At 38.1% G+C, this 26,604-nt stretch overlaps 1 protein-coding gene and 1 long non-coding RNA gene across 2 annotated transcripts in view; one reads left to right on the forward strand and one right to left on the reverse strand.

Annotated features, from left to right (window-relative positions):
• The window catches only part of meis2b (Meis homeobox 2b), a 39,285-nt gene extending 25,191 nt beyond the window's left edge, over window positions 1-14,094 (forward strand). The window contains exons 10-13 of the mRNA XM_088324874.1: window positions 4,329-4,387; window positions 5,686-5,775; window positions 5,862-5,958; window positions 13,653-14,094. Coding sequence (XP_088181000.1) covers window positions 4,329-4,387; window positions 5,686-5,775; window positions 5,862-5,920 — 208 coding nt within the window. The 3' untranslated portion in view covers window positions 5,921-5,958; window positions 13,653-14,094. The remainder of the gene's footprint in view (window positions 1-4,328; window positions 4,388-5,685; window positions 5,776-5,861; window positions 5,959-13,652) is intronic.
• A 4,806-nt stretch (window positions 14,095-18,900) lies between these two features.
• LOC148345958 (uncharacterized) lies at window positions 18,901-24,980 on the reverse strand. Its single transcript, XR_015848299.1, has 3 exons — window positions 24,332-24,980; window positions 20,639-20,733; window positions 18,901-20,082 (listed from the first exon to the last, which is right to left on the reverse strand). It is a non-coding gene; the product is annotated as an uncharacterized LOC148345958 (long non-coding RNA).
• Window positions 24,981-26,604: the final 1,624 nt, after the last annotated feature.

The following is a 26,604-nucleotide window of genomic DNA, read 5'->3' on the forward strand; positions in this document are numbered from 1 at the left end:
AAGAGTAAGAGAGAGAGAAAAAGATAGGAAGATAGAGAAAAGAGAGAAAGAGAAAGGTAAGAAATGGAGAAAGAGCAAAAGAAGGGGAGAAATAGAGAGTCAGAGAGAGAAAGATAGGAGGATAAAAAGAAAGAGAGAGCGAGAGGGAGAAAGCAAGAGTAAGAGAGAGAAAAAGATAGGAAGATAGAGAAAAGAGAGAAAGAGAAAGGTAAGAAATGGAGAAAGAGCAAAAGAAGGGGAGAAATAGAGCATCAGAGAGAGAAAGATAGGAGGATAAAAAGAAAGAGAGAGCGAGAGGGAGAAAGCAAGAGTAAGAGAGAGAAAAAGGTAGGAAGATAGAGAAAAAAGAGAAAGAGAAAGGAAAGAAATGGAGAAAGAGCAAAAGAAAGGGAGAAATAGAGAGTCAACGAGAGAAAGATAGGAGGATAAAAAGAAAGAGCGAGAGGGAGAAAGCAAGAGTAAGAGAGAGAAAAAGATAGGAAGATAGAGAAAAGAGAGAAAGAGAAAGGAAAAAAATGCAGATAGAGTAAAAGAAAGGGAGAAATAGAGAGTCAGAGAAATATAGGAGGATAAAAAGAAAGAGAAAGAAAGAGCGAGAGGGAGAAAGCAAGAGTAAGAGAAAAAAAGATAACAAAAAGAAGCAGAAAAGTTGAAAGAGAGAAAGACAGGGAGAGAGAAAAGAAAGGCAGAAAGGGGAGACATGGAGAAGGAGCAAAAGAAAGGGAGAAATAAAGAGAGAAAGATAGGAAGATAAAAATAAAGAGAAAGACAGAGAGAGAGAGAGAAAGAAAGAGAGTAAGAGTGAGAAAAAGATAAAAAGAAAGCGTAAGGGAGAGAAAAAGATAATATAAAGAGAGAGAGAGAAAATAGAGAAAGGGAAGGATAAGTGAGACAGCAAAAGAAAGGGGGAAATAAAGAGAGTAAGAGAGAGAACGATAGGAAGATAAAAAGACTGAAAAAAAGAAAGAAAGAGCAAGAGGGAGGAAGAAAGTGTAAGATAGAAAAAAGACAAGAGACAGAAAAGACAAAAAGAGACAGAGTGAGAAAAGAGACAGAGAAAGGGAAGAAATTGAGAAAGCGCAAAAGTAAGGGATAAATAAAGAGAGTAAGAGAGAGAGAGAGAAAGATAGGAAGATAAAAAATAGAGAGAGAGAGGGAGAAAGCAAGTGTACGGGAGAAAAAAGATAAAAAGAAAGAGAGTAAGAGAAAAAAGATGAAAGGAAAGAGAGAGAAAAAGAAAGAGTAAAAGAGAAAATATAAAAAGAGAGTAAGAGAGAGAAAAAAATAGGAAGATAAAGAGAGAGGGAGAGAGAAAAGAGAGAAGAAATGGAGAAAGAGCAAAAGAAAGGGAGAAATAAAGAGAGTAAGAAAGAGAAAGATAAAAAGGAAAAAAAAGAAAGCAAAAGAGAGAGAGAGGGGGAGAAAGTATGAGAGTACAGGAGAAAAATAAGATAAAATAAAAAGAGAGAAAGAGAAAAAACAAAAAGACAAAAAGATAGAGTTACAGAAAGAAAGGGCAAAAGAAAGAGCAAAAAGACAAAGAGAAACATCAACCCGCTCTAACAGAACCAAACATTAAGTTACCACAACATCTGCATCGAGTTCCAGCATCGACTATCTATAACAGGACACAATATGAAAGTAGGACAACGCAACAACCGTGCCATCTCAACAAGTCTATAAAACAAAAAACAGGCCGACTAATTAGGCACACTAATTAGCTCGAACTAAAAAAAAAAACTTGTAAGAAAGAAAATGCCAAATATGTCGGAACACCGACACACTATCCGAACAATAACACGAAGAAAGACGACGCGGGAACAAAACAGGGAACACACTCGGAACAAAACATGAAAGGAGGGCAACATAATGAGAGTGCCTTGACGACGAGAGCGCGAAATATAAAGGAGGCGCACTCGTTAGCTCACGCTGAAAAACAACATGAAAAAAGGATAACACGGATTATGTTGGAACACTAACTGAACAAAAACGTGAAAGGAAGCATGCAATGCTTTAACACTAACTAGCCCGCACTGAACAAAAACGTAAACAAAGTCAATGCAGAATTTTAGATGTCTAGATAGAATACTAGATAGAATACTAGATAGATTGATAGATAGATGTCTAGATAGATAAATGTCTAGAAGGATTGATGTCTAGATAAATGTCTAGATAGATTGATGTCTAGATAGATTGATGTCTAGATAGAAGATGTCTAGATGTCTAGATGTCTAGATAGATAGATAGATAGATAGATAGAAGTCTAGAAAGATGTCTAGGTGTCTAGATGGATGTCTAGATAGATGTCTGGATAGATGTCTAGATGGATAGGTGTCTAGATAGATAGATAGATGTCTCGATAGTTAGATGTCTAGATAGATAGATGGATAGATAGATAGATAGATAGAGATAGATAGATAGATGTCTAGATAGATAGATGTCTAGATAGATGTCTAGATGTCTAGATAGATAGATAGATGTCCAGATAGAATACTAGATAGATAGATGTCTAGATAGATGTCTAGATAGAAGATGTCTAGATGTCTAGATAGATGTCTAGATAGATGTCTAGATAGATGTCTAGATAGATAGATAGATAGATAGATAGATAGATAGATAGATAGATAGATAGATAGATGTCTAGATAGATAGAAGTCTAGAAAGATGTCTAGGTGTCTAGATGGATGTCTAGATAGATGTCTGGATAGATGTCTAGATGGATAGGTGTCTAGATAGATAGATAGATGTCTCGATAGTTAGATGTCTAGATAGATAGATGGATAGATAGATAGATAGATAGAGATAGATAGATAGATGTCTAGATAGATAGATGTCTAGATAGATGTCTAGATGTCCAGATAGAATACTAGATAGATAGATGTCTAGATAGATGTCTAGATAGAAGATGTCTAGATAGATGTCTAGATAGATGTCTAGATAGATGTCTAGATAGATAGATAGATGTCTAGATAGATAGATAGATAGATAGATAGATAGATAGATAGATAGATAGATAGATAGATAGATGTCTAGATAGATAGAAGTCTAGAAAGATGTCTAGGTGTCTAGATGGATGTCTAGATAGATGTCTGGATAGATGTCTAGATGGATAGGTGTCTAGATAGATTGATAGATGTCTCGATAGTTAGATGTCTAGATAGATAGATAGATAGAGATAGATAGATAGATGTCTAGATAGATGTCTAGATGTCTAGATAGATGTCTAGATAGATAGATAGATGTCCAGATAGAATACTAGATAGATAGATGTCTAGATAGATGTCTAGATAGATGTCTAGATGTCTAGATAGATAGATAGATAGATAGATAGATATAGATGGATAGATGTCTAGAGAGATGTCTAGATAGATAGAGGTCTAGATAGATAGAAGTCTAGAAAGATGTCTAGGTGTCTAGATAGATGTCTAGATAGATGTCTAGATAGATGTGTAGATGGATAGGTGCCTAGATAAATGTCTAGATAGATGGATGTCTAGATAGATGTCTAGATGGATAGGTGTCTAGATAGATAGATATATGTCTAGATGTCTAGATAGGTGTCTAGATGTCTAGATAGTCTAGGTAGATGTCTAGATAGATGACTAGATAGATGTCTAGATGTCTAGATAGATAGATGACTAGATAGATGTCTAGATGTCTAGATAGATAAATAGATAGATATACTTTATTCATCCCCGTAGGGGAATTCACACTTCCATCAGGATCCCTCTCTTGAAAAATAAAATAATAAGAAAATAAAAGATATAGAATACAAAAATACCTAATATAACGTGTTGATATAGAGTATTTCAATAGTGCTACGGAAAATACACACTGTCATAAAAATAGTGTAATGTGCAAATGTAGGGGTGGGGTTTCATGTGGGCCTTTACTCTGCCGGGTGGAGTTAAAGAGCCTCATGGCATGAGGAAGAAATGATCTCCTCAGTCTGTCCGTGGAACAAGACCGTGATAGCAGTCTGTCACAGGATTTGTTGGAAAACCGACTATTTCTAACTGAACCATATACAAGCGCATAAAGTATCAATTTAATCAGCTCTAACAGGACAAAACATTAAAGGGGACATCACCTTTAAACAAATAGGCGCAAAATTGAACTGAAAGTCCCTTTTTTCGATCCCGTTTGAAAGGACATTGTTGACACCTTGCCGTCCAAATTGAAATTAAGACGGACATTTGTCTAAACGTGCCCCGGGGACACGTTCAGGAAAAACGCATCGGATGAGCCGCTAGGCACACCGTAGCCTGCGGCTAAGAGGCTAAACCAAAATCAATACAAACCCCGCACCCATTTTTTTTCTTTTGCAGGTTCATCAACGCAAGGCGGAGAATAGTCCAACCCATGATCGACCAGTCCAATCGAGCAGGTAGCTTTAGCATTAGCCGTTGCTTCGGAATTAGCCTTAGCCACTGCTTTAGCCTTAACCCTAACCCTTGCCTTAGAATACCCCTTTGTCTTAGCCCTTGACCCACAATTAGTCTTAGCACTTGCCCTAGCCTTAGCCGTTGCCCTAAGAATTTAGCCTTAGTCAAACCAAACCGCGTTACACTTAGTCTTAGCCTTAATCCTTGCCCAAGTGTTAGCCTTGCCCCAGACTTAGCCTTTGCCCTATAATTAGCCTTTGCTTAGCCCTTGCCTTGGAATCAACCTTAACGCTTTGTTTAGCTGTTGCATTAGCCTTAGAATTAGCCTTAGCCATTGCTTGAGTTCTTGCCTTGGCATTAGTCTTTGCCCTAGACTTACCCTTAGCCCTTGATCAAACTGCCTTAGACTTGGTATTTGCCTTAATCCTTGGTTCAGGATTAGCCTTAGCCTTAATTTGATCATCAGCCCTTGCTTTAACCTTAGCGCTTGGCTTAGAATGAGCTTTAGCTATTAAATTTACTTTAGCATTAGCGCTTGCCTTAGATTAGCCTAAGCCTTAGCCCTTGTCTAAAATTTAGCCTTAGCCATTGCTTTAGGTCTTGCCATAGTATTATTCTTTTCTCTAGACTTAGCCTTAGCCCTTAGTAAAACTGCCTTTGACTTAGTCTTTGCACTTGCCTTAAAATTAGCCTTAACCCTTGGTTTAGGATTAGCCTTAGCCTTAATTTGATCATCAGCCCTTGCCTTAACCTTAGTGCTTGGCTTAGAATTAGCTTTAGCCCCTGCTTTAGAATTATCCTAAACCTAAAACCTTGGCTTAGAATTAGCCTCAACTCTTGTGTTAGAATTAGCCTTAGCCTTAATCTTACAATCAACTCTTGCATTAGCCTTAACATTTGGGCTAGGTTAATAATAAGCTTTAGCCATTACATTTACTTTAGCATTAGCACTTGCCTTAGATTAGCCTTAGCTTTAGCTCTTGTCTTAGATTTAGCCTTAGCCATCGCTTTAGGTCTTGCCATAGAATTAGTCTTTTCCTTAGACTTAGCCTTAGCCCTTAGTCAAACTGCCTTGGACTTTGTCTTTGCACTTGCTTAAGCCTTCGCATTAGCCTTGGCTCTTGCCTTTACTTTAGTATTAGCTATTGCCTTATAATTAGCCTTAACACTTGGTTCATGATTAGCCTTAGCCTTAATCTAATAATCTGCCTCTGCCTTAACCTTAACTTTAGCGCTTAGCCTAGAGCAAGCATTGGTCTTTGCCAGAGACTTTGTCAAACCCAACCATTTTTCTTTCCAGTGAGTCAAGGCTCCGCCTACAGTCCCGACGGACAGCCAATGGGTGGCTTCGTCCTGGACGGCCAGCAGCACATGGGCCTCAGACCTGCAGGTGAGCTAGCACGTTAGCTTTACATAGACTTAAAAATGGCCACCTGTTTAGCCTTAGAATTTTTGACACATTGCGCTTCCCCGTAGGTCCAATGGGCGGCATGGGCATGAACATGGGCATGGACGGGCAGTGGCACTACATGTAAAGCAGACAAGCTAACGACAGCCTCGGCAACAGGGTCAAGTAAGTCCATAGGCCTTAAAGCTAGCTCTGGTTGGGCAAACCATGCCCCGCGATCTTCCATAAACTAGATCTTTCATGAAAACATTGGATGAATTAAATTTTTTGATATGATTTTGTTGTAGTGTCGTGCATTAACCTTAAACCCAGGCTTACCCCAGCTTCAGCATTATCCCTTGCCTGAGCCCTTGGCTCAGACTTGGTCTTAGCATTAGCCTTAGCATTAACCCTTGCCTTAGTTTGAGTCTTTGGCTTAACCCTTGCCTTAGTCCTAACTTTGGTCTTAGCCTCAAACATAGCCTTAGCCGCACTCCTTGCCTTAGCCTTGGCTCCTTCCTCAGACTTAGTCCTAGCATTTACCCTTGCCCTGATGTTAGTCCTTGCCTTAACCCTTGCCTTAGCATTAACCTTAGTCTTAACCTTAGCCCTCGCCTTTGCTGTAGCCTAAGCCCTTGCTTCAGAGTTGGGCCTAGCCCTAGCATTACCCTTGCCTTAGCATTAGTCCTTGCCTTAGCCCTAACGGTAGCCCTTGCCTTTGTCTTACCCCTTGCCCTAGCCTTAGCCTTAAACTTAGTCTTAAAATTAGCCCTTGCCTTTGTCTTACCCCTTGCCCTAGCCTTAGCCTTAAACTTAGTCTTAAAATTAGCCCTTGCCTCAGCATTGGTCTTTGCCTTAGCCTCAACCCTTGCTTTAGCCTTAACCTTAGCCTTAGGCCTTCACTTTGGCCTTAGCTCTCACCTTAGCATGAGCCATTGCCTTAGCCTTGGCTCTTGCCTCAGACTTAGTCCTAGCATTTACCCTTGCCCTAACGTTAGTCCTTGCTTGAACCCTTGCCTTAGCATTAGTGTTTGCCTTATCTCAACCCTTGCTTTAGCCTTAACCTTAGCCTTAGGCCTTCACTTTGGCCTTAGCTCTCGCCTTAGCATTAGCATAAGTCCTTGCCTTAGGCTTAACCCTTGCCCTAGCCTTGACCTTTGCCTTAGCCTGAAATCTTGTTTTTGCCTTGGCCTCAACCCTTGCTTTAGCCTTAGCCTTAGCCTTCACTTGAGCCTTAGCATCAGCATTAGTCCCTGCTTAGGCTTAACCCTTGCCCTAGCCTGAAATCTGGTCTTTGCCTTTTTCTTTCACCGTAGCCTTAGCCCTTAGCCTTAGCCCTCGTCCAAGCATTAACCTTAGCCTCAGCAAAAATCGAAGCCCAGTTTATTGCTGTGTTCCAAAACAAGGTTTATCCCAAAACATGTTTTCTAGTTCTATTCTTGAAATCAACCCCATGAGATAAATAAGGTGGGGTTTTTTTGCTCCGAGGTGTCGCAATCAGTGGCTCCCGCCCCCGTTGGGTCCCCCCCCCGACCAGACTGACTTGTCAAATGAAGACGTATGGCCTCCCTGGGCAGTTTTTATTTAAGAGCCACACTCGGCTGCTCAATGAGCCCTAATGACACTTAGCTTGATGAATGGAGCTCTTTATATGGAAATGGGAGCTGCCGTGGCTGGCGTGGGGGCAAAATCGGGCTCCTGCCCCCCCCCCCCAAAGAAATCCCACCCCCACACGTCAAATCCGAGTGTACCAAAAAGAACAAGAATCGCGGCTTTCAGAGCGGAACTAACGCCAATTTCCTCTTATGAAAAAAAAAAGGGGGGGGGGTCTTGCAGAGAAACCGCTGGATTGCCCCTCTCCCCTTCCTCAATTTCATCCCCAGTGAAAACATATGCTGACCACGGCCATAAATTACACACACCCCACCCCCCACGACTGCGGAAATATGAATCTCTTGCACGCGCCATCAACTCGCAGCCATAACATTTGAACAGCGCGACAAAAACGTCATACACTTTGTTAAGGTGCAACACAATAACACAATGCGGGCCGACAAGAATTCAAAATAAATATTTCATCAGAAGGGTCATAAATCTAGAACGTTTTATTGATTTTTGACTGCCACATTCCTATAACATTCCTAGCATTTCAAAGTGGCAACACCATATTCCTGAAATTCCTTTATGAATTAGATTTATGACCAGTCTTAAATCAATGTTGTACATCTAGATATTTGTCAAATTCCTTAACCAAACACTAGCCTTTTACATGAATTGGGAATAATTTATGACCAGCCCTACATCAATCACACACTTCAATAAGAATGATTTATCACCAGCCTTAAATCAATCATCACTAATCTATAATATCAATAACAATAAAAGCCATAATAACAACAATGATTATGGCGCTACTTCTAACAATACTGACAACAATAATATTTATGTTCATTTATTTAAAGGACTGAGAAGAGAAGTATGGAGCTTTTGTCAAAAGGGTCATAAACCTGTCAAGTTTTACTCCTTTTTTGACCCCATATTCCTAACATTCTTCAAAAGGAACGACATCACGACATTCCTTAAAATCCTTAAAGAATTACGGATGATTTATGACTCGTCCTAAATCAATCTTAATTGATTGATTTTATAAATCCATCTGAATCAACCAATAATAACAATAATATTTTATGAATTATGATTGATTTAAGGCTGGTCATAATCCAGTGCAGGTAAGAGGAAAATTACAATGAAGCTTTTGTCAAATAGGTCATTCACCTTTCAAGTTTTATTGCTTTGTAACCCCAAATTCCTAACATTCCTAGCATTTCAAAGTGACAGCACCTTATTCCTGAAATTCCTTTATGAATTCGATTTATGACCAGCCTTAAATCAATAGCATAAGGGATTTTTAATTCATTTTTTTCTGTAGTGACAATGTTTTAATTAATGTTGTATATATAGATATTTATCAAATGTCATTTATTAGTCTTAAATCTAGCCTTACCCCAGCACTAACCTTTTACATGAATTGGGAATAATTCCTGAGCAGCCTTAAATCAATCACACACTTCAATAAAAATGATTTATCACCAGTCTTTAATCAATCCTCACTAACCAATAATATCAATAACAATAAAAACCATAATAACAACAATGATTATGGCGCTACTTCTAACAATACTGACAACAATAATATTTGTGTTCATTTTTTTTAAAGGACTGAGAAGAAGTATGGAGCTTTTGTCAAAAGGGTCATAAACTTGTAAAGTTTTACTCTTTTTTTTACCCCATATTCCTAATATTCCTGGCATTCAAAAAGTGAAGACATCACTACATTCCTGAAAATCCTTAATGAATTATGAATGATTTATGACCAGCCTTAAATCAATCATAATTGATTGATTTTATAAATCCATCTTAATTAACCAATAATATGAATATTAATGGAAACCATTACTATAACAATTATGATAATGAGACTACTTATGACAATACTATAAACAGTAATGTTTTATGAATTATGATTGATTTAAGACTCATCATAATCCAATGCAGGTAAGAGAAAAATTACAATGAAGCTTTCGTCAAATAAGTCATAAACCTGTCAAGTTTTAATGCTTTGTAAAGCCAAATTCCCAATATTCCTTGCATTCCAAAGTGATGACAACAGTACGTTTCTGAAATTCCTTTAGAAGTTATGTTTGATTTATGAACAGCCTTAAATCTATCATAATTCACAAACAAAAATAATTAAAACAAAACGATAATTGCACGACTTAAAATACTAACAAAATTAATATTTGTATTCATTTTATAGGGCCTGAGAAGATAAAGAGGCTGTGGCGGTTATGTCAAAAACTTATCAAGTTTTAGAGCTTTTTTAACTCCACGTTCTGAAAAATTCCAACAGTCCCAATATTAAGAAGTGCTGACGCCAATTACCCCCTAAAATTCCTTTCTTAATAAAAAATAAAGTAATACCCGTCATACTTTATGAAATCCGATTGATTTATGACCCAACATATGTATGATTTATGATTGATTGATTCAGAAAGGAATTTCAGGAATGTTAGACGTGTAGTGACGTCATCACTTTGGAATGAGGGTCATATGGGGTTAAAAGAGCAATAAAACTTGGCAGGTTTATGACCCTTCAGACAAAAGTTCCGTAGCATACGGTATTTCTCTTCTCAAGCCTTTTAATAAAATGAACTAAAAATATCTTTATTAGTATTGTTCTATGATTTGTGTCATTATCATTGTTGTTATTATTATGTTTTTTGATAGAGATACATGTCTAGATGTCTAGATAGATAGATAGAGATAAATGTCTAGATAGATATATGTCTGGATAGAGATAAATGTCTAGATAGATATATGTCTAGATAGATACATGTCTAGATAGATATACTGTATGTCTAGATGTATACATGTCTGGATAGAGATAAATGTCTAGATAGATATATGTCTAGATAGAGATAAATGTCTAGATAGATATATGTCTAGATAGAAAAAAAATGTCTAGATAGATATATGTCTGGATAGAGATAAATGTCTAGATAGATAGATAGAGATAAATAGATATATGTCTAGATAGATAGATAGAGATAAATAGATATATGTCTAGATAGACAGATACAAATCTAGATAGATAGATATATGTCTAGATAGAGATATATGTCTAGATAGAGATAAATGTCTAGATAGATATATGTCTAGATAGATAGAGATAAATAGATATGTCTAGATAGATAGATACAGATAAATAGATATATGTCTAGATAGATATATGTCTAGATATAAGTCTAGATAGATAGATATAAGTCTAGATAGATAGATGTCTAGATAGATAGATATAAGTCTAGATAGATAGATATAAGTCTAGATACAAGTCTAGATAGATAGATATAAGTCTAGATATAAGTCTAGATAGATAGATATAAGTCTAGATAGATAGATAGATAGATAGATATATGTCTGGATAGAGATAAATGTCTGGATAGAGATAAATGTCTAGATAGATAGATAGAGATAAATAGATATAGGTCTAGATAGAGATAAATGTCTAGATGTCTAGATAGATATATGTCTAGATAGATAGATAGATGTCTAGATAGATAGATATAGTTTATTCATCCCTTTTGGGAAATTCCCACTTCCAGCAGTATCCTTGTGTTGAAAAATAAAATAATAAAATAAAGATACAGAATACAAAAATGCCCAATATAACGTTTTGCTATAGAGTATTTAAATAGTGCTACGGAAAAGGGTAATATGCAAATGTGGGGCTGGGGTTTCATGTGGGCTTTTACTCCCCCGGGTGGAGTTAAAGAGCCTCATGGCATGAGGACAAAATGATCTTTATTCCTGGGCAATTGCTGCGTCTTTTAGTTTGGCTTTATTGTGTATTGTTATAAGTATTATATATAATTATTTTTGTCCGTTTTCATGACTATTTCACTTTATATGCTTATTTTTAGATATTTTATAGAGAAGGGGTCTCAAGAGTGGCACCTAGACAATTTTTCATGTTTTCAACGTTTGTTTGACAAAAATGAACTCATAAAACATTGAAAATATCCACACAAAATATAAATCGATACATAAATCCATGGGATATTAAATAGTTCAAGATCGTTGTCCGAACATCAAATTGATCAAGTTTCGAAACATTTCTTCCCATACGAATCCATGTTGTTTCAATTAATCCGTTCCTGAGCATTCCAAAATACCCCAAATATGAATAAAAGGTGCACTTAAACAACCAAAAATACTATGAAAATAAATACAATGTGTACTTAACCAACAATTATGATTTCAATGTTTAGATAAAAGAATAAACCTGATAAGTGAAGATAAAAACTGTACCTTTGTGCAGCAGTTGGATGGCATACGTGAACTATTCTCAAATTTGACCATGATTTCCTTTTTCAGACGCATTGTTGTCCTCAAATGTTTTTCTCTTTTCCTTCTCCTCATCAAGAACATTTATGAATCCATTTTCCTGGAGAAAAAAAATGCTGAAAAAACAAAGTCCATTTTCAAGACGTGTAGTTTGGCTGGTGATCTCTCAAATCTTCTTAAAATGAGTGGCTTAGATGGACGTTTTTCTTCTTCTTCCCAAAAGGAGTAGCTAAGACGTAAAATGAGCAGCAAAAAGGCCGCTTTTCTTCTTCTTCTACTAAAAACGAGTGGCTAAGATTACCATTATTCTTCTACTCACAAAAATCAGCTAGAGTGGCCTCTCTTCTTCTACTCAGAGTGAGTAGCTAAAATGGCCGCTTTTCTTCTGCTTCTACTTAAAATGAGCAGCCAAGATGGCTACTTTTCTTCTTCTTCTACTCAAAAAGACAAGCTAACAGGTCCTCTTTTCTTCTACTTCAAGTGAGTGGCTAAGATGGCCGCTTTTATTCCTCTTCTACTTAAAATGAGCAGCAAAAAAGGCTGCTTTTCTTCTTCTTCTACTCAAAATGAGTGGCTTAGATACCCATTATTCTTCTTTTTCTTCTTCTAATCATAAAGATCAGCTAGAATGGCTTCCCTTCTTCTGCTCAAAGTGAGTAGCTAAAATGGCCGCTTTTTTCCTTCTGCTACTTAAAATGAGCAGCCAAGATGGCTACCATTCTTCTTCTTCTACTCAAAAAGACCATCTAGGATGTCTTCTTTTCTTTTACTTAAAGTGAGTGGCTAAGATGGCTGCTTTCATTCTTCTTCTACTTAAAATGAGCAGCCCAAAAAAAACTGATTTTCTTCTTCTTTATTTCAAAATGAGTGGCTAAGATGGCCACTATTCTTCTTCTACTCAAAAAGATCAGCTAGAATGGCCTCTCTTTTCCTACTCAAAGTGAGTCTCTAAGATGGCCGCTTTTCTTCTTCTTCCACCTAAAATGAGCAGCTCAGATCTCTTCTTGTTCTTCTCAAAATGAGTTATTAATATTCTTCTTCTTCTTTATGTAAGTTATGTTTTCTCCCCTGGCATGTTTCTTTATTTTTCCTCTGTTTTTGTTAAATGCGATTTGTTCAACAAAGCCTTCAAAATTATATATAATTTCTTCTTCTTCTATTAAAAAGAGGAGGTAAAATTGCCTGTCTTCTTCTACTTTAAATAAGTTGCTAGTAAGACTTAATGCATTGGAGCACAGGTGGATTGGGGTTGATTATGATGTACTGCCCCAAGTGGGCGGGAGGTCAGATTTCTACATTTGGATTATTTTCCTCCTCTCCATTTTTGCTATTAATTGTTAATTCCTGCAATAAAACCTGAATAATTAAAAAAAGATTGCCATTCTTATTCTTCATAACAGGCAGCTAAGTTTGTTCTTATAATTTTAAACGTAACCCTCAAGATAAGCATAGAAATAATTAATCTAAAGATTAAAAATCCTGAAAGTTGTGACTGTGAAATGATCATATTTTGATTTTTAATCAATAAAGAAATTCCTCCCCATGCTTTTTCCCCAATTTCACATCACTTGCTACATCATTTTAATCGTCATTTAATAAAAATGTCATTTTTTTCTGCAGAAAAAAATACGTTAGCCCCCCCCTACCACGACAAATAGGAACGAAAATAACAAATGAAAATGACATTAAACGAATGACAATGATTGACCCCTGTTGTGTTAGAAATTGCCACCAATTTTGGGGTCTAACGCATTCCTGATAACCTAAAAGAAAGAACTATTGCTCAATATAGTTAATACTAATATATGCATCTAAAATTCATATAATTTCGTTGTAATTTGATTTATTGGCTACTGAGACACATCCGTTATGACATTTAGAACCATGGAACGGGTCACGTGACGCTAACACATGATTAATATTGTACTCATAATTGGAATTATATTAAATGGCATATTTTTGTGTTTTTTTTGCAGGCCTCCTCCATTTTGGGGTGAGGGATCTTCCAAAATGTGGACACCCTCCCCCCTCACGCTTGCACGCACATGTGTTGAAAATCACGTGAGGGAATGCATCACCTGGATTTTGGTTTTATTTTGGTTTTATTTTATTTTTTTGCAGTTGAAAAAAGTCACCACCAAGAACCCGACGGACTTTTTGGGCCCCTATTTATTTAAAAAAAAGGACAATGGGAGGGGGCATTCTTGCATTTTTTTCGCCCCACTTTTGATTCTAAATTATTTATTTATTTTTGTACCACGGCGGAGCAAAGGACACGTTTTGGTTCTTAATTCGATTTGAAGCTTTACAAACACTGTGTTATATTTACAAAAAAATGGATTATTGTGCTTTTTCGTGTGGCTTTTTTTCATGTTTTTTGTGTGTGCAATTTATAAAGATGATGTTTTTTGAAGGGGATCTTGTGTTCTTGTTTTTTTATGCAGCATATAAAACAATTAGGGTTTTTTTATACAGTGGGATGAATCAGTGGGTGAGAGGGGGGGGGGGGGCAAGGACACGAAAGCGTGGGTGTAAAAAAGAAAAAGGGAAAAAAACAAGAAAATGAGTTGTCGGAGCAGGTCACGTCTCTTCTCCGTTCGATAGGGGACGGAATTGAGCACGGCTGATGTTATTGGATTGATGCTGACAGCCATGATGGATGGCCCACCGCACAAATTCGACAAAGAAAAAAAACGAAAAGAAAGAAAACAAGCTGCGGTTGCTGCAGAAAAGCGCGTGCACGGGTTAAAGCGTAAACACGGAATAAATCATTTCATTTTTTTTATATTTTTTATTTCTCTCCTTTCTTTCTGTATTCTTTGTGTATATTCTTAGTTCTACAAAAGAGAAATAAAACGAAATAATTAACTCGACCCGCACTCGTTTATCACTGTCAAACGCCAACGATCCTCCGAGACCTGATATCGACGCCAGAACCGAACCAAGAACCGGACCACGGGCGCCCTTTGAAAAATATTGATGTATCATTATTTGCTTCAAACTAAATCGAAATAAATTACCACGCGTCTCCTGAACCATATGGTTTACGGACGGCGTTTATTTATACGAAAATAAATACAATAAATGCTAAAATATTTCGTACGTGTTGTTGCTGCTGTTTGTTTTCTTTTTCGTTTACTGTTCGCTTAATCAACCTAAATTCGAATATAAAGAAGCCCATAATTACATTAAAATTAATAATTATTAGCCTACTATCGATGCAGTTCGCCTTTTTCGTTTACCGCTCGCTTAAGCTAAATAAATACAATTCAAATTCTGAATTCATCAAAACCCTATTGTTGCTGCAATTATTCGTAAGCTTTAATGTTTGGTCGCAGTTTTTTAATTTATTGCTCACTTAAATAAGGTAAATAAATGCAGAAACCAAGAAATACTCAACTAAATAAATACACGAATAAATAAGTCCATCGATCAATTAATACACACTGAAGGCCGGGTTGTAATAGTTCTTTTCGATAACACATTTTATTTCCCTGCCTTCAAATTATTATCACCCTAAGAATGACAATTTTAAGATTGATAAAACACAAAAACAACTTCAACGAGGATGACGCCAATAAAACAACAATAATAATAATGTCTACAGAAATATCTACTACACTAATAACAATTCACACCAAGGATAAACTAAACAGACACCTACATGGTGCAAAATAAATAATAATAACATTAATAGTAGTAAAACAATAAAGATGATGGCGCTAATAAAACTATTAACACCTATAGTAACAAAAATATGAATAACATTTCACTTTAAATAGACTTAAATGCTACACGGTACTGCTTAAATATGAATAACACTAAAAATAATAAAAACAACATCAAAAACATACTCTATTAATAACAATACTAATAGCCATAATATTAAGGATAGCCATTTATATAGAAGACAAAAGAAAGAGACGGACACATTCAAGATGCAAGATAAAGAGAGATTAAAAAAAGAATAATAACAGTGCTAATAACAATTCACATTAAAACCAAACAGTGCAAATTTCCACGGGTATAAAATAGATAAAATCCTTTGCTCTTTATCTAAAAAAGAATAATATATTATTTATCATATACTTTATATTTAATGCAATTTACTGTGTTTTAGTTTCAAATACAACTGCATCGTTGCGGCTTTTCAATTCGTTTCCCTGCACTGATTCGGAAGCCAAATCCCGAGTGCAAGATTTGCACCGCATATTGCGGCGCTTGCATCTTCAAGTGCATGCTGGGGAGCTTCTAATTGGGGAGGGGGGCTCGCAGACAAGATAAATGCGTTGTGAAAGGCGCGCCTCGCCTGCGTGGATGGAATATAGGTCACGAAGATGCGTGGCGTTTGCATCTTTTCCGCAAGTCTTTGTTGGAGCTTCCTTTCTTTTTTCTTTTTGCATCAACACGCACGCAAAAATGTTCGATTTCCAGTTCATTTTTCTTTTAATTCCTCTGCACACACACTCAGAAGATAACATGTGTGCATGCAATAATTAAAATGTGCTGTACAGTAAACCAAATATTACGGAGACTGCTATATTTATATATTTTTCTATATTGCAATTGTTATCCTTATATTAAAATTGGAATTGTCTTTATTGTCATTGAAGACAACATAGAAAGCATTGTTTACAACTAAATTAAACGTGGCACTCCATTATTAACATACATAGACAAAAACTATTGTGGTAAACTGGCGACTATTGACAAGGTAGTGCACGTATAGAGATAAGCAATATTAATGAGGCAGTATTCAATTAAATTGTCTCTATGGTCATTTATATCAACGTTGTGAAATATTGTATGCAACCAGATAGACATAGCCATGGTAGGTAATAGGTAATAAAGACATTTAGGAGAAAATAAGAGACTGTCGGGATATATAAACGAAAATATTTACAACACTGACCGGGCCCGAGTTACAAGAACAGTGCAATAAAAGAATAGTGCATCGTATCAATAGTGAAAGAGTGAGTGATTGCTTTTATAAGTAAATATTCAACATGGAACAGTAATTTTATATATAGGGCTTCTGCTGGAATAATAAATGGTTGCTGTTATCAGTGCAGATATAGAGCATGCACATAAAAAAGGCAAACATGCTTAATGAGTTTTATTGTCCACTTGTTTTCCAAAACGCTGCAAATACAAGCAGAAATTCTAAAACTGTGCATTCAGCCTTTTTTTATCTATCCATCCAATTGTAATCGCCGCAAGTGGGAAAATATACTAAATAATTCACATTTTATGAATCAAAATGAAAGTATAAACTTCAAATAACAAACAATTATTTTTTGTGGGTGTTTTGCACGAAAAAATATTATCCAAACTCAAAATAATATCACGTTTGAGCTAAAGTAAACGCAAAATGAGTCAATGCTTCATTTTATGCTGAATTCTTGCTTTATTTTCACCGACAGCGCATGCACACGTTCATGCGGACAAAACACTCTTTTTGCAGTGTGCATAGTACACAAAATGTTGAAATGCATTTTACGTGCATGTAAAACGTGCATTTTTTTTTGTGTATTTATTAAAATGAGAATTCCTAAAGTAGACACAAAAGGGCGGAGTTGGGTGTCAATCGAAAAGGTGGATACACCAAAATGTCACGTGCAAAAATAAAGCAACAAGTGTTTGTTTTGTTCTTGTTCCCCATTTTGAAAAGAAAACACTTCGCCAAAAGACAATATTTAATTGGCTCATTTTAAATCTGTTCTCCTAAATTTGAGCGAAAAAATACATCAAGTAAAAAGCGATGGCGTCACGGCGTCGAACTCTCTCGCTTTGGGTGAGAAAAGATACTTTAGTGTCGTTTTTTTCTTCTTAAAAATATATACTCATGTGCCTGTACGATTTATTTAGTGGCGTAATTATCGATTTTATTCGCTTTTCAATCTTAAGTATTAAGCAAGGTGCTGTAATGGCGTACTTCTGGGTTTAGTGACGTACTTCCGGTTAAGCAGCTGTGCTCAAGAAATAGCATTCAAGCTAATGTCCAATAACATCAAAATTTGAAAAAAATTGAAAAAAAAAGCCAAAAATTTTGGGAATGTTAAGTTTAAATCGGTTTTAAGAAGTGTAATGACGATTTGTTTTGTCCACGATAACTTCTCAGTGATAGGAATTTCTTATATTTACAAAAAGTAGGGATTTTCAAGTCCAACTTTGAAAGCAACGAAACAGAATAATTAGCACATTTAAATTACCGTATTTTCCGCACTGTAAGGCGCACCGGGTTATAGGGCGCACCCCGAAAAAATACTTTTTGGTCCTATTTTTGACATCCATAAGACGCACCGGATTATAAGGCGCTACAATGGGAACGTCGACAAAACAGTCAGATAGTTCAGTCAAACTTATGACCCCCTTAACATTCCCAAAGCTTGCAAAGACGCAAATACGTGTCGTACGATGTCACTCAAATGCATCATTCCATCATTCGGAAGGTTAAAGTCTTGGGATTCAAGAAATGCCAACCATTCCTTAGTTTCTATTTTCTTTTTCGCTCGCAACTTTACTGTGCATATGACAATAAACACTTGGAATTGAGTTCAATTTAAAAAAAGACACTCCGTTCCATCCATTATTTGCACCGCTTATCACAGAAACATCGAGTTCAGTCTAAAACAAGATACAGGGACAATATAAAACCCGGAGTAGCTCACCAAAGTCGTTGTGTTCATAATAATGTGCAGCCGTGGTCATCTTATATCCGTGAGTTTAGTAAATCCAGGAGAATAAAATATTTACAAATACAAAATAGTAAAAAAATGCTTTCTGTATGCCGTCAGCCACGTGCTATACGCATTCATCTTTTTCGGCCAATTGCAGGCTTTGTTTTGCCGTTTAAGCCAATGCCAGCCTCTAAATGATAAAAAGTATCCTCCCCTTGACCTCCGAATAACTTTAGCCAATAGTGATCGATTCAAATGATGATTGACACATTGGTTAGCCAATGAAACGCGGTAAATAAATCCCAGCATACACCGAGTACTACTTGGCGTTCGGGGGAAAATCGAGTCGGCGGCTGCAAGTTAGTTGCAAGACTTTGCGACTTAATATTGATCCATATATAAGGCGCACTGTATTATAAGGCGCATGGTCGGCTTTTGAAAAAAATAAAGGCTTTTAGGTGCGCCTATAAATACGGTACATGAGGTTTTGATAGTTTAGCGTTTACTGTATTTTCATTCATGTTTGGTTGCTCTATTTGACAGTTTTTTGTCCTTTCTTGATATTGTCTCGAGCACCGAATGTCACCTTTGAATAAATAAGAGAAAAATCTCCATTTCAAGTCCGTCTTTTTAATAGGAATGAACTTGTTTGGATGGAATTTGTGACGTCTGGAAAAGGTCGCTTTGCTCTTTGGCTGCGAGGAGTCTTGACAGGAAGCCTCAGATGCGGACGTTAGCCCAAAGCACTAGCATCACGCAAAACCTTTTTGTCACACTACACAGATTTTGAAGGACAAGACTGTCCCCTGAATCGGCATTTTTGCCAGCAGAATTAGCATTCCGAAGGCAAGACGTCAAAAAGAGGTAACAAACTAAAGTCCGAAAAACGACATCAGTGAAAAATGAAGGGCTGGATTTTCTTACCTCCGCATGTTTATATCCCGGTTATGTGACATCAGGCCGTGTAAACAAGAGCTGGAGATGAGCACTTTTGTTGAGGTTTGTATTACAGAATATCCCGGGCACCAAAAAATGAGGTACAGAACCATGGATGTAAATTTCATGGCGTACAACGACTTATATACTAGAACAGGGGTGTCAAACTCATTTTAGCTCGGGGGCCACACGAAACATTCTGTCGGGGGCCGGACTAGTAGATTAAAGAGAAAGAAAAAGAGACATAAAGAAATAAGGGAAAGAGGGAGGGAAAAGGAGAAAGTGTGGGACAAGGAAAGAAAAAGAGAGAGGGAGAGAGCGTGAGAAACAAAAGATAAAAAGTCGTGAGAGAGGGGGGAAAGAAAGAGAGAGGAAGAAATAAATCCAAAGAGAAATAGAAAGACAGAAGGAGAGACAAGAGAAAAGAAAGCGCGAAGGGTATGAGGAAAGAAAGAGGAAAGAGAGAAAAGGAAAAAAGGAAGTTAGAGCAAAAGAGGTTAAAAGGACACAGAGAGCCAAAGAGACAAAGAGCAACAAAGGAAGAGAAAAAGAGAGACACAGAGAGTTAAAGAGACAGAGTCAGAGTGGGAGAAAAGGGGTGGAAAAGAAAGAGAGAGAGAGAAAAAAAAATACAAGAACAATGTCTTTGTTCAAGGCACCTGGCAACATCAAGTTAACATATTTCAACCTGCAGCTTGTTTTTCTCTTGCGCTTCTCTGAGTGTTGTCTGGCGGGCCGGATTCAACCCCTTAGCGGGCCTGATTTGGCCCGCGGGCCGCCTCTTTGACACCTGTGGTCGAAGCAGAGAGAGTGTTCAGCCAATCAGATTGCAGAATGCATCATTCAAATAAGAGAGACCATGAAAATGGAACTGCACAAAATAACAGTAAACGGCACTCTTATACTGAAAGGGCAGTCGGGAAAAAAAACGTGAACTTTGAGGAAAACGAAACCAAATACAGTGGTATGGGAAATTTCCATTACAAAATGGCCCTTTGTGTAAACTGTTGCTAAAAAATACTGACAGAATAAGGAAGTTAATTTATCACATGAACAATGACATAACATAACAAAGACTGAGACAACACCAGGAAGTAAAAATGAGTTGACTAAAAAGACAAATGAGACACACCTGGACACAATTTAATAAAATAAACCAACTAAAGTACACATACGAACTCAAAATTTCTCAATAAATGTAAATCAAAACAAAAAGAAAACTCCAAACCTATAACAATATACAATAAAATACATTATTTGTCAGGAACCGGAAAAGGATCAGGACCCAAGCGCGTGACGTTACTCACATAAGCCTTTTGTTTTACGGGAAATGGGGAGTCATGCACCTTAGGCAGCAGTCTGGCGTGAAATGATAGGAAGCCGGAGGCTGACGAGATCGATACCAATTGCCTGAGTTGATACCGGACAGATGGGGTCGATACTGGACAGGACGGGAGAGACAGGGTAGATAATGAAACAGGATATCGAAAATAAACAGGTCCTCTTTTCTTCTACTTCATATATATATATATATATATATATATATATATATATATATATAAATGTAAAAAAATAAAGTCCCGGGAATTATGGATTGTATCGTTGTAACCAAACAGTCGTGAAAATCAGGATTTTCCCATTTGGTCACAAAACTTGTTGGGCTCTCTTGATTTGCGATCCCGGTCGTCCAGGGTTGGGTAGGGTTACTTTAACTTGATTACTTTCAATGACTTTTGGATGACTCCAATACCAAAGATGCTAATAAAAGACAAAAGAAACTAAATATGAATCAAATGATGACTCACAACACGTGGTAAGCTTTCTCTCCTGGCTTTGATCTCTTTGATCTCCGGCAAAACGAACATCAAATGCGACAGAAACAAAATGAAAATAAATCAAAACATCATTTTCGCCGTTCTGTGTATTCCGTTACTCCCCGAGCCTGCACAAAATGGAGTCATTTTATTCATATTTAGTATCTTTTATTAGCATATTTGGTATTGGAGTAATCCAAAAGTAATTGAAAGTAATCCAGTTCAAGTAACCCTACCCAACCCTGCGGTCGTATCACATTCGATCCCATTTCCATGCCAATTTGTCCCAGGTTTTAAGGACTCCATTTTTTTGCTACATGGTTTGTCGGCAGGGTTAGGTAAGGTTACTTTAACTGGATTACTTTTAATTACTTTTGGATGACTCCAATACCAAATATGCTCATAAAAGACAAAAGAAACTAAATATGAATAAAATGACTAAATTTGGTGCAGGCTTGGGGAGTAACGGAAAACATGGAACAGAAAAATGATGTTGGCAAGCTGTTTGGATTTATTTTTATTTTGTTTCTGTCGCATTTTATGTTAGATTTGCTAGATCACAAAGCCAGGAGAGAAGGCTTACCACGTGTTGTAAGTCATCATTTTATTCATATTGAGTTTCTTTTGTCTTTTATTAGCACATTTGGAATTGGAGTAATCCAAAAGTCATTGAAAGTAATCCAGTTAAAGTAACCCTACCCAACCCTGGTTATCGGAGAAAGCATTTAATATCAAATCAATCCTTTCGTACAAGAAGAAAGAGCCGCCATGGAAAGGGGGACGGTGCAAAATCCAACTGGATTATCATTCCAGAAATCAGAGCGTTTTCCAAAGCGGGCCACGCACACACTTTCGTCGCAAGGTGATGAATGAAAAAGGCCGGGCCGGCCTCATCCATCACCCCGATGCGCTCCGAGCCAAGAACGCGTGACAGGGACGCTCAAATAACGTTTAGCAGACGAGGAAGGCCGAATTTGGGGAGGGGGAGACACCCCCCCCCCCCCCCCTGTCAGCTCTTTAATGGATGAGCTGGGACCGCCCACGCTCGTTAGCATTAGCATAGCTCGCCGGCTCCTTGATTGACGGACGTGGGCGGCCGGTCTCAAACCCGACGGCCAATTACGAGAGGAGAAAGCGGGTCGTCCATCATTCGCTCGGACACGCGTCCGGGACGGAGCACAAAAGGGAGACGCCGGGGGGGAGGCTCACTTAGCTTGGATGCTAGCGTGCTCATTACATGCCTGGCGACCGGCCCTGTCGGCTTTTAGGAAAAGGGTTTATTTGTAGAAAATCGAATCGGTGTAGGATAGTGTGGAGAAACTTCGGGAACGGGAAGGCGAGAGAATGCAAGATCTCGAAGAAATTCACGCTAAACGCAAGATGGAACGCAAATAGACCCACTACGAAATATTCCGACACCAACCAGCCGTAACAGAACAAAACATGAAAAGAAATGTTCCCACATATAGACAGAACAACATGTAACAGAGGCACACTGATTAGCTCGAACTGAACAATACATGAGAGACAATGCAGGAACACAAATGAACTCTAACTGAACAAAACAAGAAAGGAGGACAAAGTGAATGGACCACAACACAGGGAAACATACTCATGAGTTGATCGAACAACAGCCAACCAGCACTAACAGAACAGAACGTGAAAATAGACAACACAAGAAACCTTCTTTTTTCGAGGATGTAACCACACTCATAGTGCCATGACAACAAGACCAAGAAATGAAATGCAGCCACTTTAGCTGTAATTGAACGAAACAAGAAAGAAAGACAATGTGGAATAGGTTGTAATACTAACATTTCTAACTGAACAAAACACACAAATGAGAGGTGTCACAGTAACATACTGGTACTCACGCATGGATGTAACGCCTAGCAACCAGCTCTAACAGAACAAAACATGAAAAGAAATGTTCCCACGCATTGACAGAACAACATATAAGGGAGGCACACTAATGAGCTGGAACTGAACCAAAAATGAGAGACAATGCAGGATATCATGGAACACAAATGAACTCGAACTGAACAAAACAAGAAAGAAGGACAAATTGAATGAAACACAACGCAGGGAAACATACTCATGAGTTGATAGAACAATAGCCAACCAGCCCTAACAGAACAAAACGTGAAGATAGAAAACACAAGAAATATTCTTTTTCGAGGATTTAACCACACTCAGAGTGCCATGACGACAAGACCAAGAAATGAAATGCAGCCTCTCTAGCTGTAATTGAACAAAACAAGAAAGAAAGACAATGTGGAATATGTTGTAATACTAACAGTTCTAACTGTACAAAACACACAAATGAGAGGATGCGGGGTAACATACTGGTACTCACGCATGGATGGAACGCCTACCAACCAGCTCTAACAGAACAAAACATGAAAAGAAATGTTCGCACACATAGACAGAGCAACATGTAACGGAGGCACACTAATGAGCTGGAACTGAACAAAACATGAGAGACAATGCAGGATATGATGGAACACAAATGAACTCTGACTGAACAAAACAAGAAAGGAGGACAACCAGGACTACCAACCAGCTCTAACAGAATAAAACATTAAAGTAGACGACGAAGGAATCATTTCTGTAACATTGACGACAAGGCTATGCAATCTAATGCAGGCGTACTAAGTAAGTATAACTGAACAAAACCATTGGAGATAGATGACACGGGATATGTTGGAACTCAAAGTAACTATAAATGAACAGAACAAGAAACAATACAACACAGGAAATGGACTCACTCGCTTTGATTTAACAAAAACATTAAAGGCACTCAAACTAGTTATATCCAAACAAGACATTAAAAGATCAAGATGCAGGGAAGATACTCACATGTTCCAACATAATGTTCAGAAAAAAACAAGAAAGGAAGACAACGCATAATACATTGGAACAATAACTGGCTCCAACTGAACAAAACATAAAAGTAAGAGGACACAAGGTATGTGGGAACAATAACTAAGTCTAACTGGACAAACTGTGAAAGAAAGATAACACAGGATATATTGGAACACTAACTTACTCTAACTGAACAAAACATCAAAGTAAGAAGGCACCAAATGTTTACAACCCTAAAGTAAGAAACTGCATGAAATATCAGTAAATAACTAACTGAACAAAACATTGAAAGAAGAGGACCAAACTGCAGAACATGACAGTACAGAGAGTACTGACCATGACACTCCAGGCTCTACTCACGGTTCACGGATCCCTCAATTCCCTGGGTAGTCTTGGCAAGTACAGCCTGGTGGCCCCCATCCCTCTCCAGGCTGCTTTTTTGGGGTAGGGGTTTGCTCCCTCGCATGAAACACTGGTTTCCATGGTTACCAGTTGCTGGAGAAGCCTCCTGATCTGACTCAGATACAGCACCTTCACGGATCTGTCAGGGCACCACTGAGGACGCAACTCTGGACAGCTTTCTCCACTGTTGACCGTCCCTGGCCTGTTCTTGGGTCATGGCCAAGTTGGCACCAGTACATTCCTTGATGTTGTGGACCCAGTTCTTCTTCTCCCCCCTTGGACTGTGCCCTAGAGAATGATCTTGGTCAGTCCTGATGATCTTATGACCTGACCATACCACTCAAGTTTCCGTCAAGAGTTCTTGGTAGGGTCCAATGTGACCTTCTGATGGTTTGGTTTGTCATTTAGGTTATGTGGCTGATGCCTAGAAGTTTTCATGGCATCTCCATGGCCTGGATTTTCATTCCCAGCTTTGTTATGAGAGTCTATGTCTTGCAAACATAAAGGAAGATGGAGGTCACCAGAGCTTGCATGAGTCTGATCTTTGATTTCACTGCTATGTTCTTGTCCCTCCAGAGGGTTTAAGTCTGGCAAGTGTGGCTGTGGTTTGAGCTATCCTGGCCATGATTTCTGGTTCTGACCCCTCTTCTGATATGACAGCTCCAAGATACTCAATTTGGTGACAGGTTCTAGCTCTCTGTGGTTGATGGTAATGTTTGTGGTGATACCTTGGGGATGGTTGGTCATTGCTTTTGTTTTATCTGTGCTTGAAGCTTTGTCCAGGAAATTGAGCGGATCTCTGAGTTCCTGTTCTTCTCCTGCTAACCTGGAAATGTCATCAGCAAAACGGAGGTGAGTGATGTCGTGTCCCCCCCAACAGTGACTGTACCTTCAGGTTTCTCTGGAGCATCCGACATGATTCTCTCATCTTTACGGTAATGCCCAAGTGTCCTAAGAATGGACAGCTTTCATGATGGTCTCCTTCATTAACCGTCATCGTTTTGTTGCTCGCCGGCAATCGGAAAACAAAACGGCGCCATCAACCGACACTTGCAGATTGTCGATCGCGGTCGAGCAGAAGTTTAATCAAGGCTCTCGTGCCCGAGGGACCAGGATGGAAGTCTCTGTTCCGGGCCCCCGGCCCCATTAGGGCCGCTCCCTGGGGCCCCTCTGGCAGGCCTCATTGTTCAGTTTCACCCCAACGGTGTCTGACGGAAGCCGAAGAACGACCTGCTCGTCCGCCAGATGACGCCAAAAGCGGCATCTGGGACGTGATGGACCAACGCTTGAACGCCTCACAAATTGCCGTGAAGGATGAGCGGGCCGTCTTGAAGGCGGCAGCTGGGAGATGCGTCTCGTTCCTTCCACTTTAACATCAAACGAAAGATTTTTAACGAGACACTTTGGGGTCCAAAACGAAAAATGGATGTAAGAAACGAAAACCAAAGCTGACAAGGAGACGCTTGGTTTTGGTGTCCCTAAATGTGTTCTTGTGGTGGACCCAAATGCGAAACATCAAAATGAGAGTCCAAAGTAAAAAAACAAAGTCAGGGAAACGACAGAAAATGAAAAATTCAAGGACAACGATACATGAAAACAAATATCCAAACAAGACCGCTGACACATCAACATGAACTAACAAAGACTGAGACAACAACAGAAACTTTTTTATAACGAGAGAAACGAGACACATCTGGAAATGAGATAGATCAATGGGATAGATGAAACAGAAGAACATAAACTCTAATTAATAAGACAAACGAGAGACACAGGTGAGGATAACTTAACCACATGCACCAACACAAATTAACAAGACAAAAAGGAAACCCCTTGACACACAAGTGGACGAGATAAAGAGATGGATCAACACAAACTTTGATGAGACAAACAAGACACTCCTGGAGACACAGGTGGATGAGATAACAAAATCTTTTACTAATGAGACAAACAAAAACAGCTGGACACACAGTTAGACAAGACGGACCAACAAAAACTTTGACTTATGAGACAAATGAGAAACCTGGACATACAGATATATGATACAAACCTACACAAAATTTGACCAACAAGGCAAACGAGAAACAGCGGCAAACACGGGTGGACAAAACAGACGTACACAAACTTTGACTCACAAGACCAAAAAGAGACACCTGGACACACAGGTTAAGATATACTTTAACAACATGCACCAACACAGACAAGACAAATGAGAAACAGCTGGACACACTTGG

Source organism: Urocampus carinirostris, chromosome 20 (genome assembly GCF_059441175.1).
Source record: "Urocampus carinirostris isolate Australia breed hairy pipefish chromosome 20, RoL_Ucar_1.0, whole genome shotgun sequence".
Classification (NCBI taxonomy): Eukaryota; Metazoa; Chordata; class Actinopteri; order Syngnathiformes; family Syngnathidae; genus Urocampus; species Urocampus carinirostris.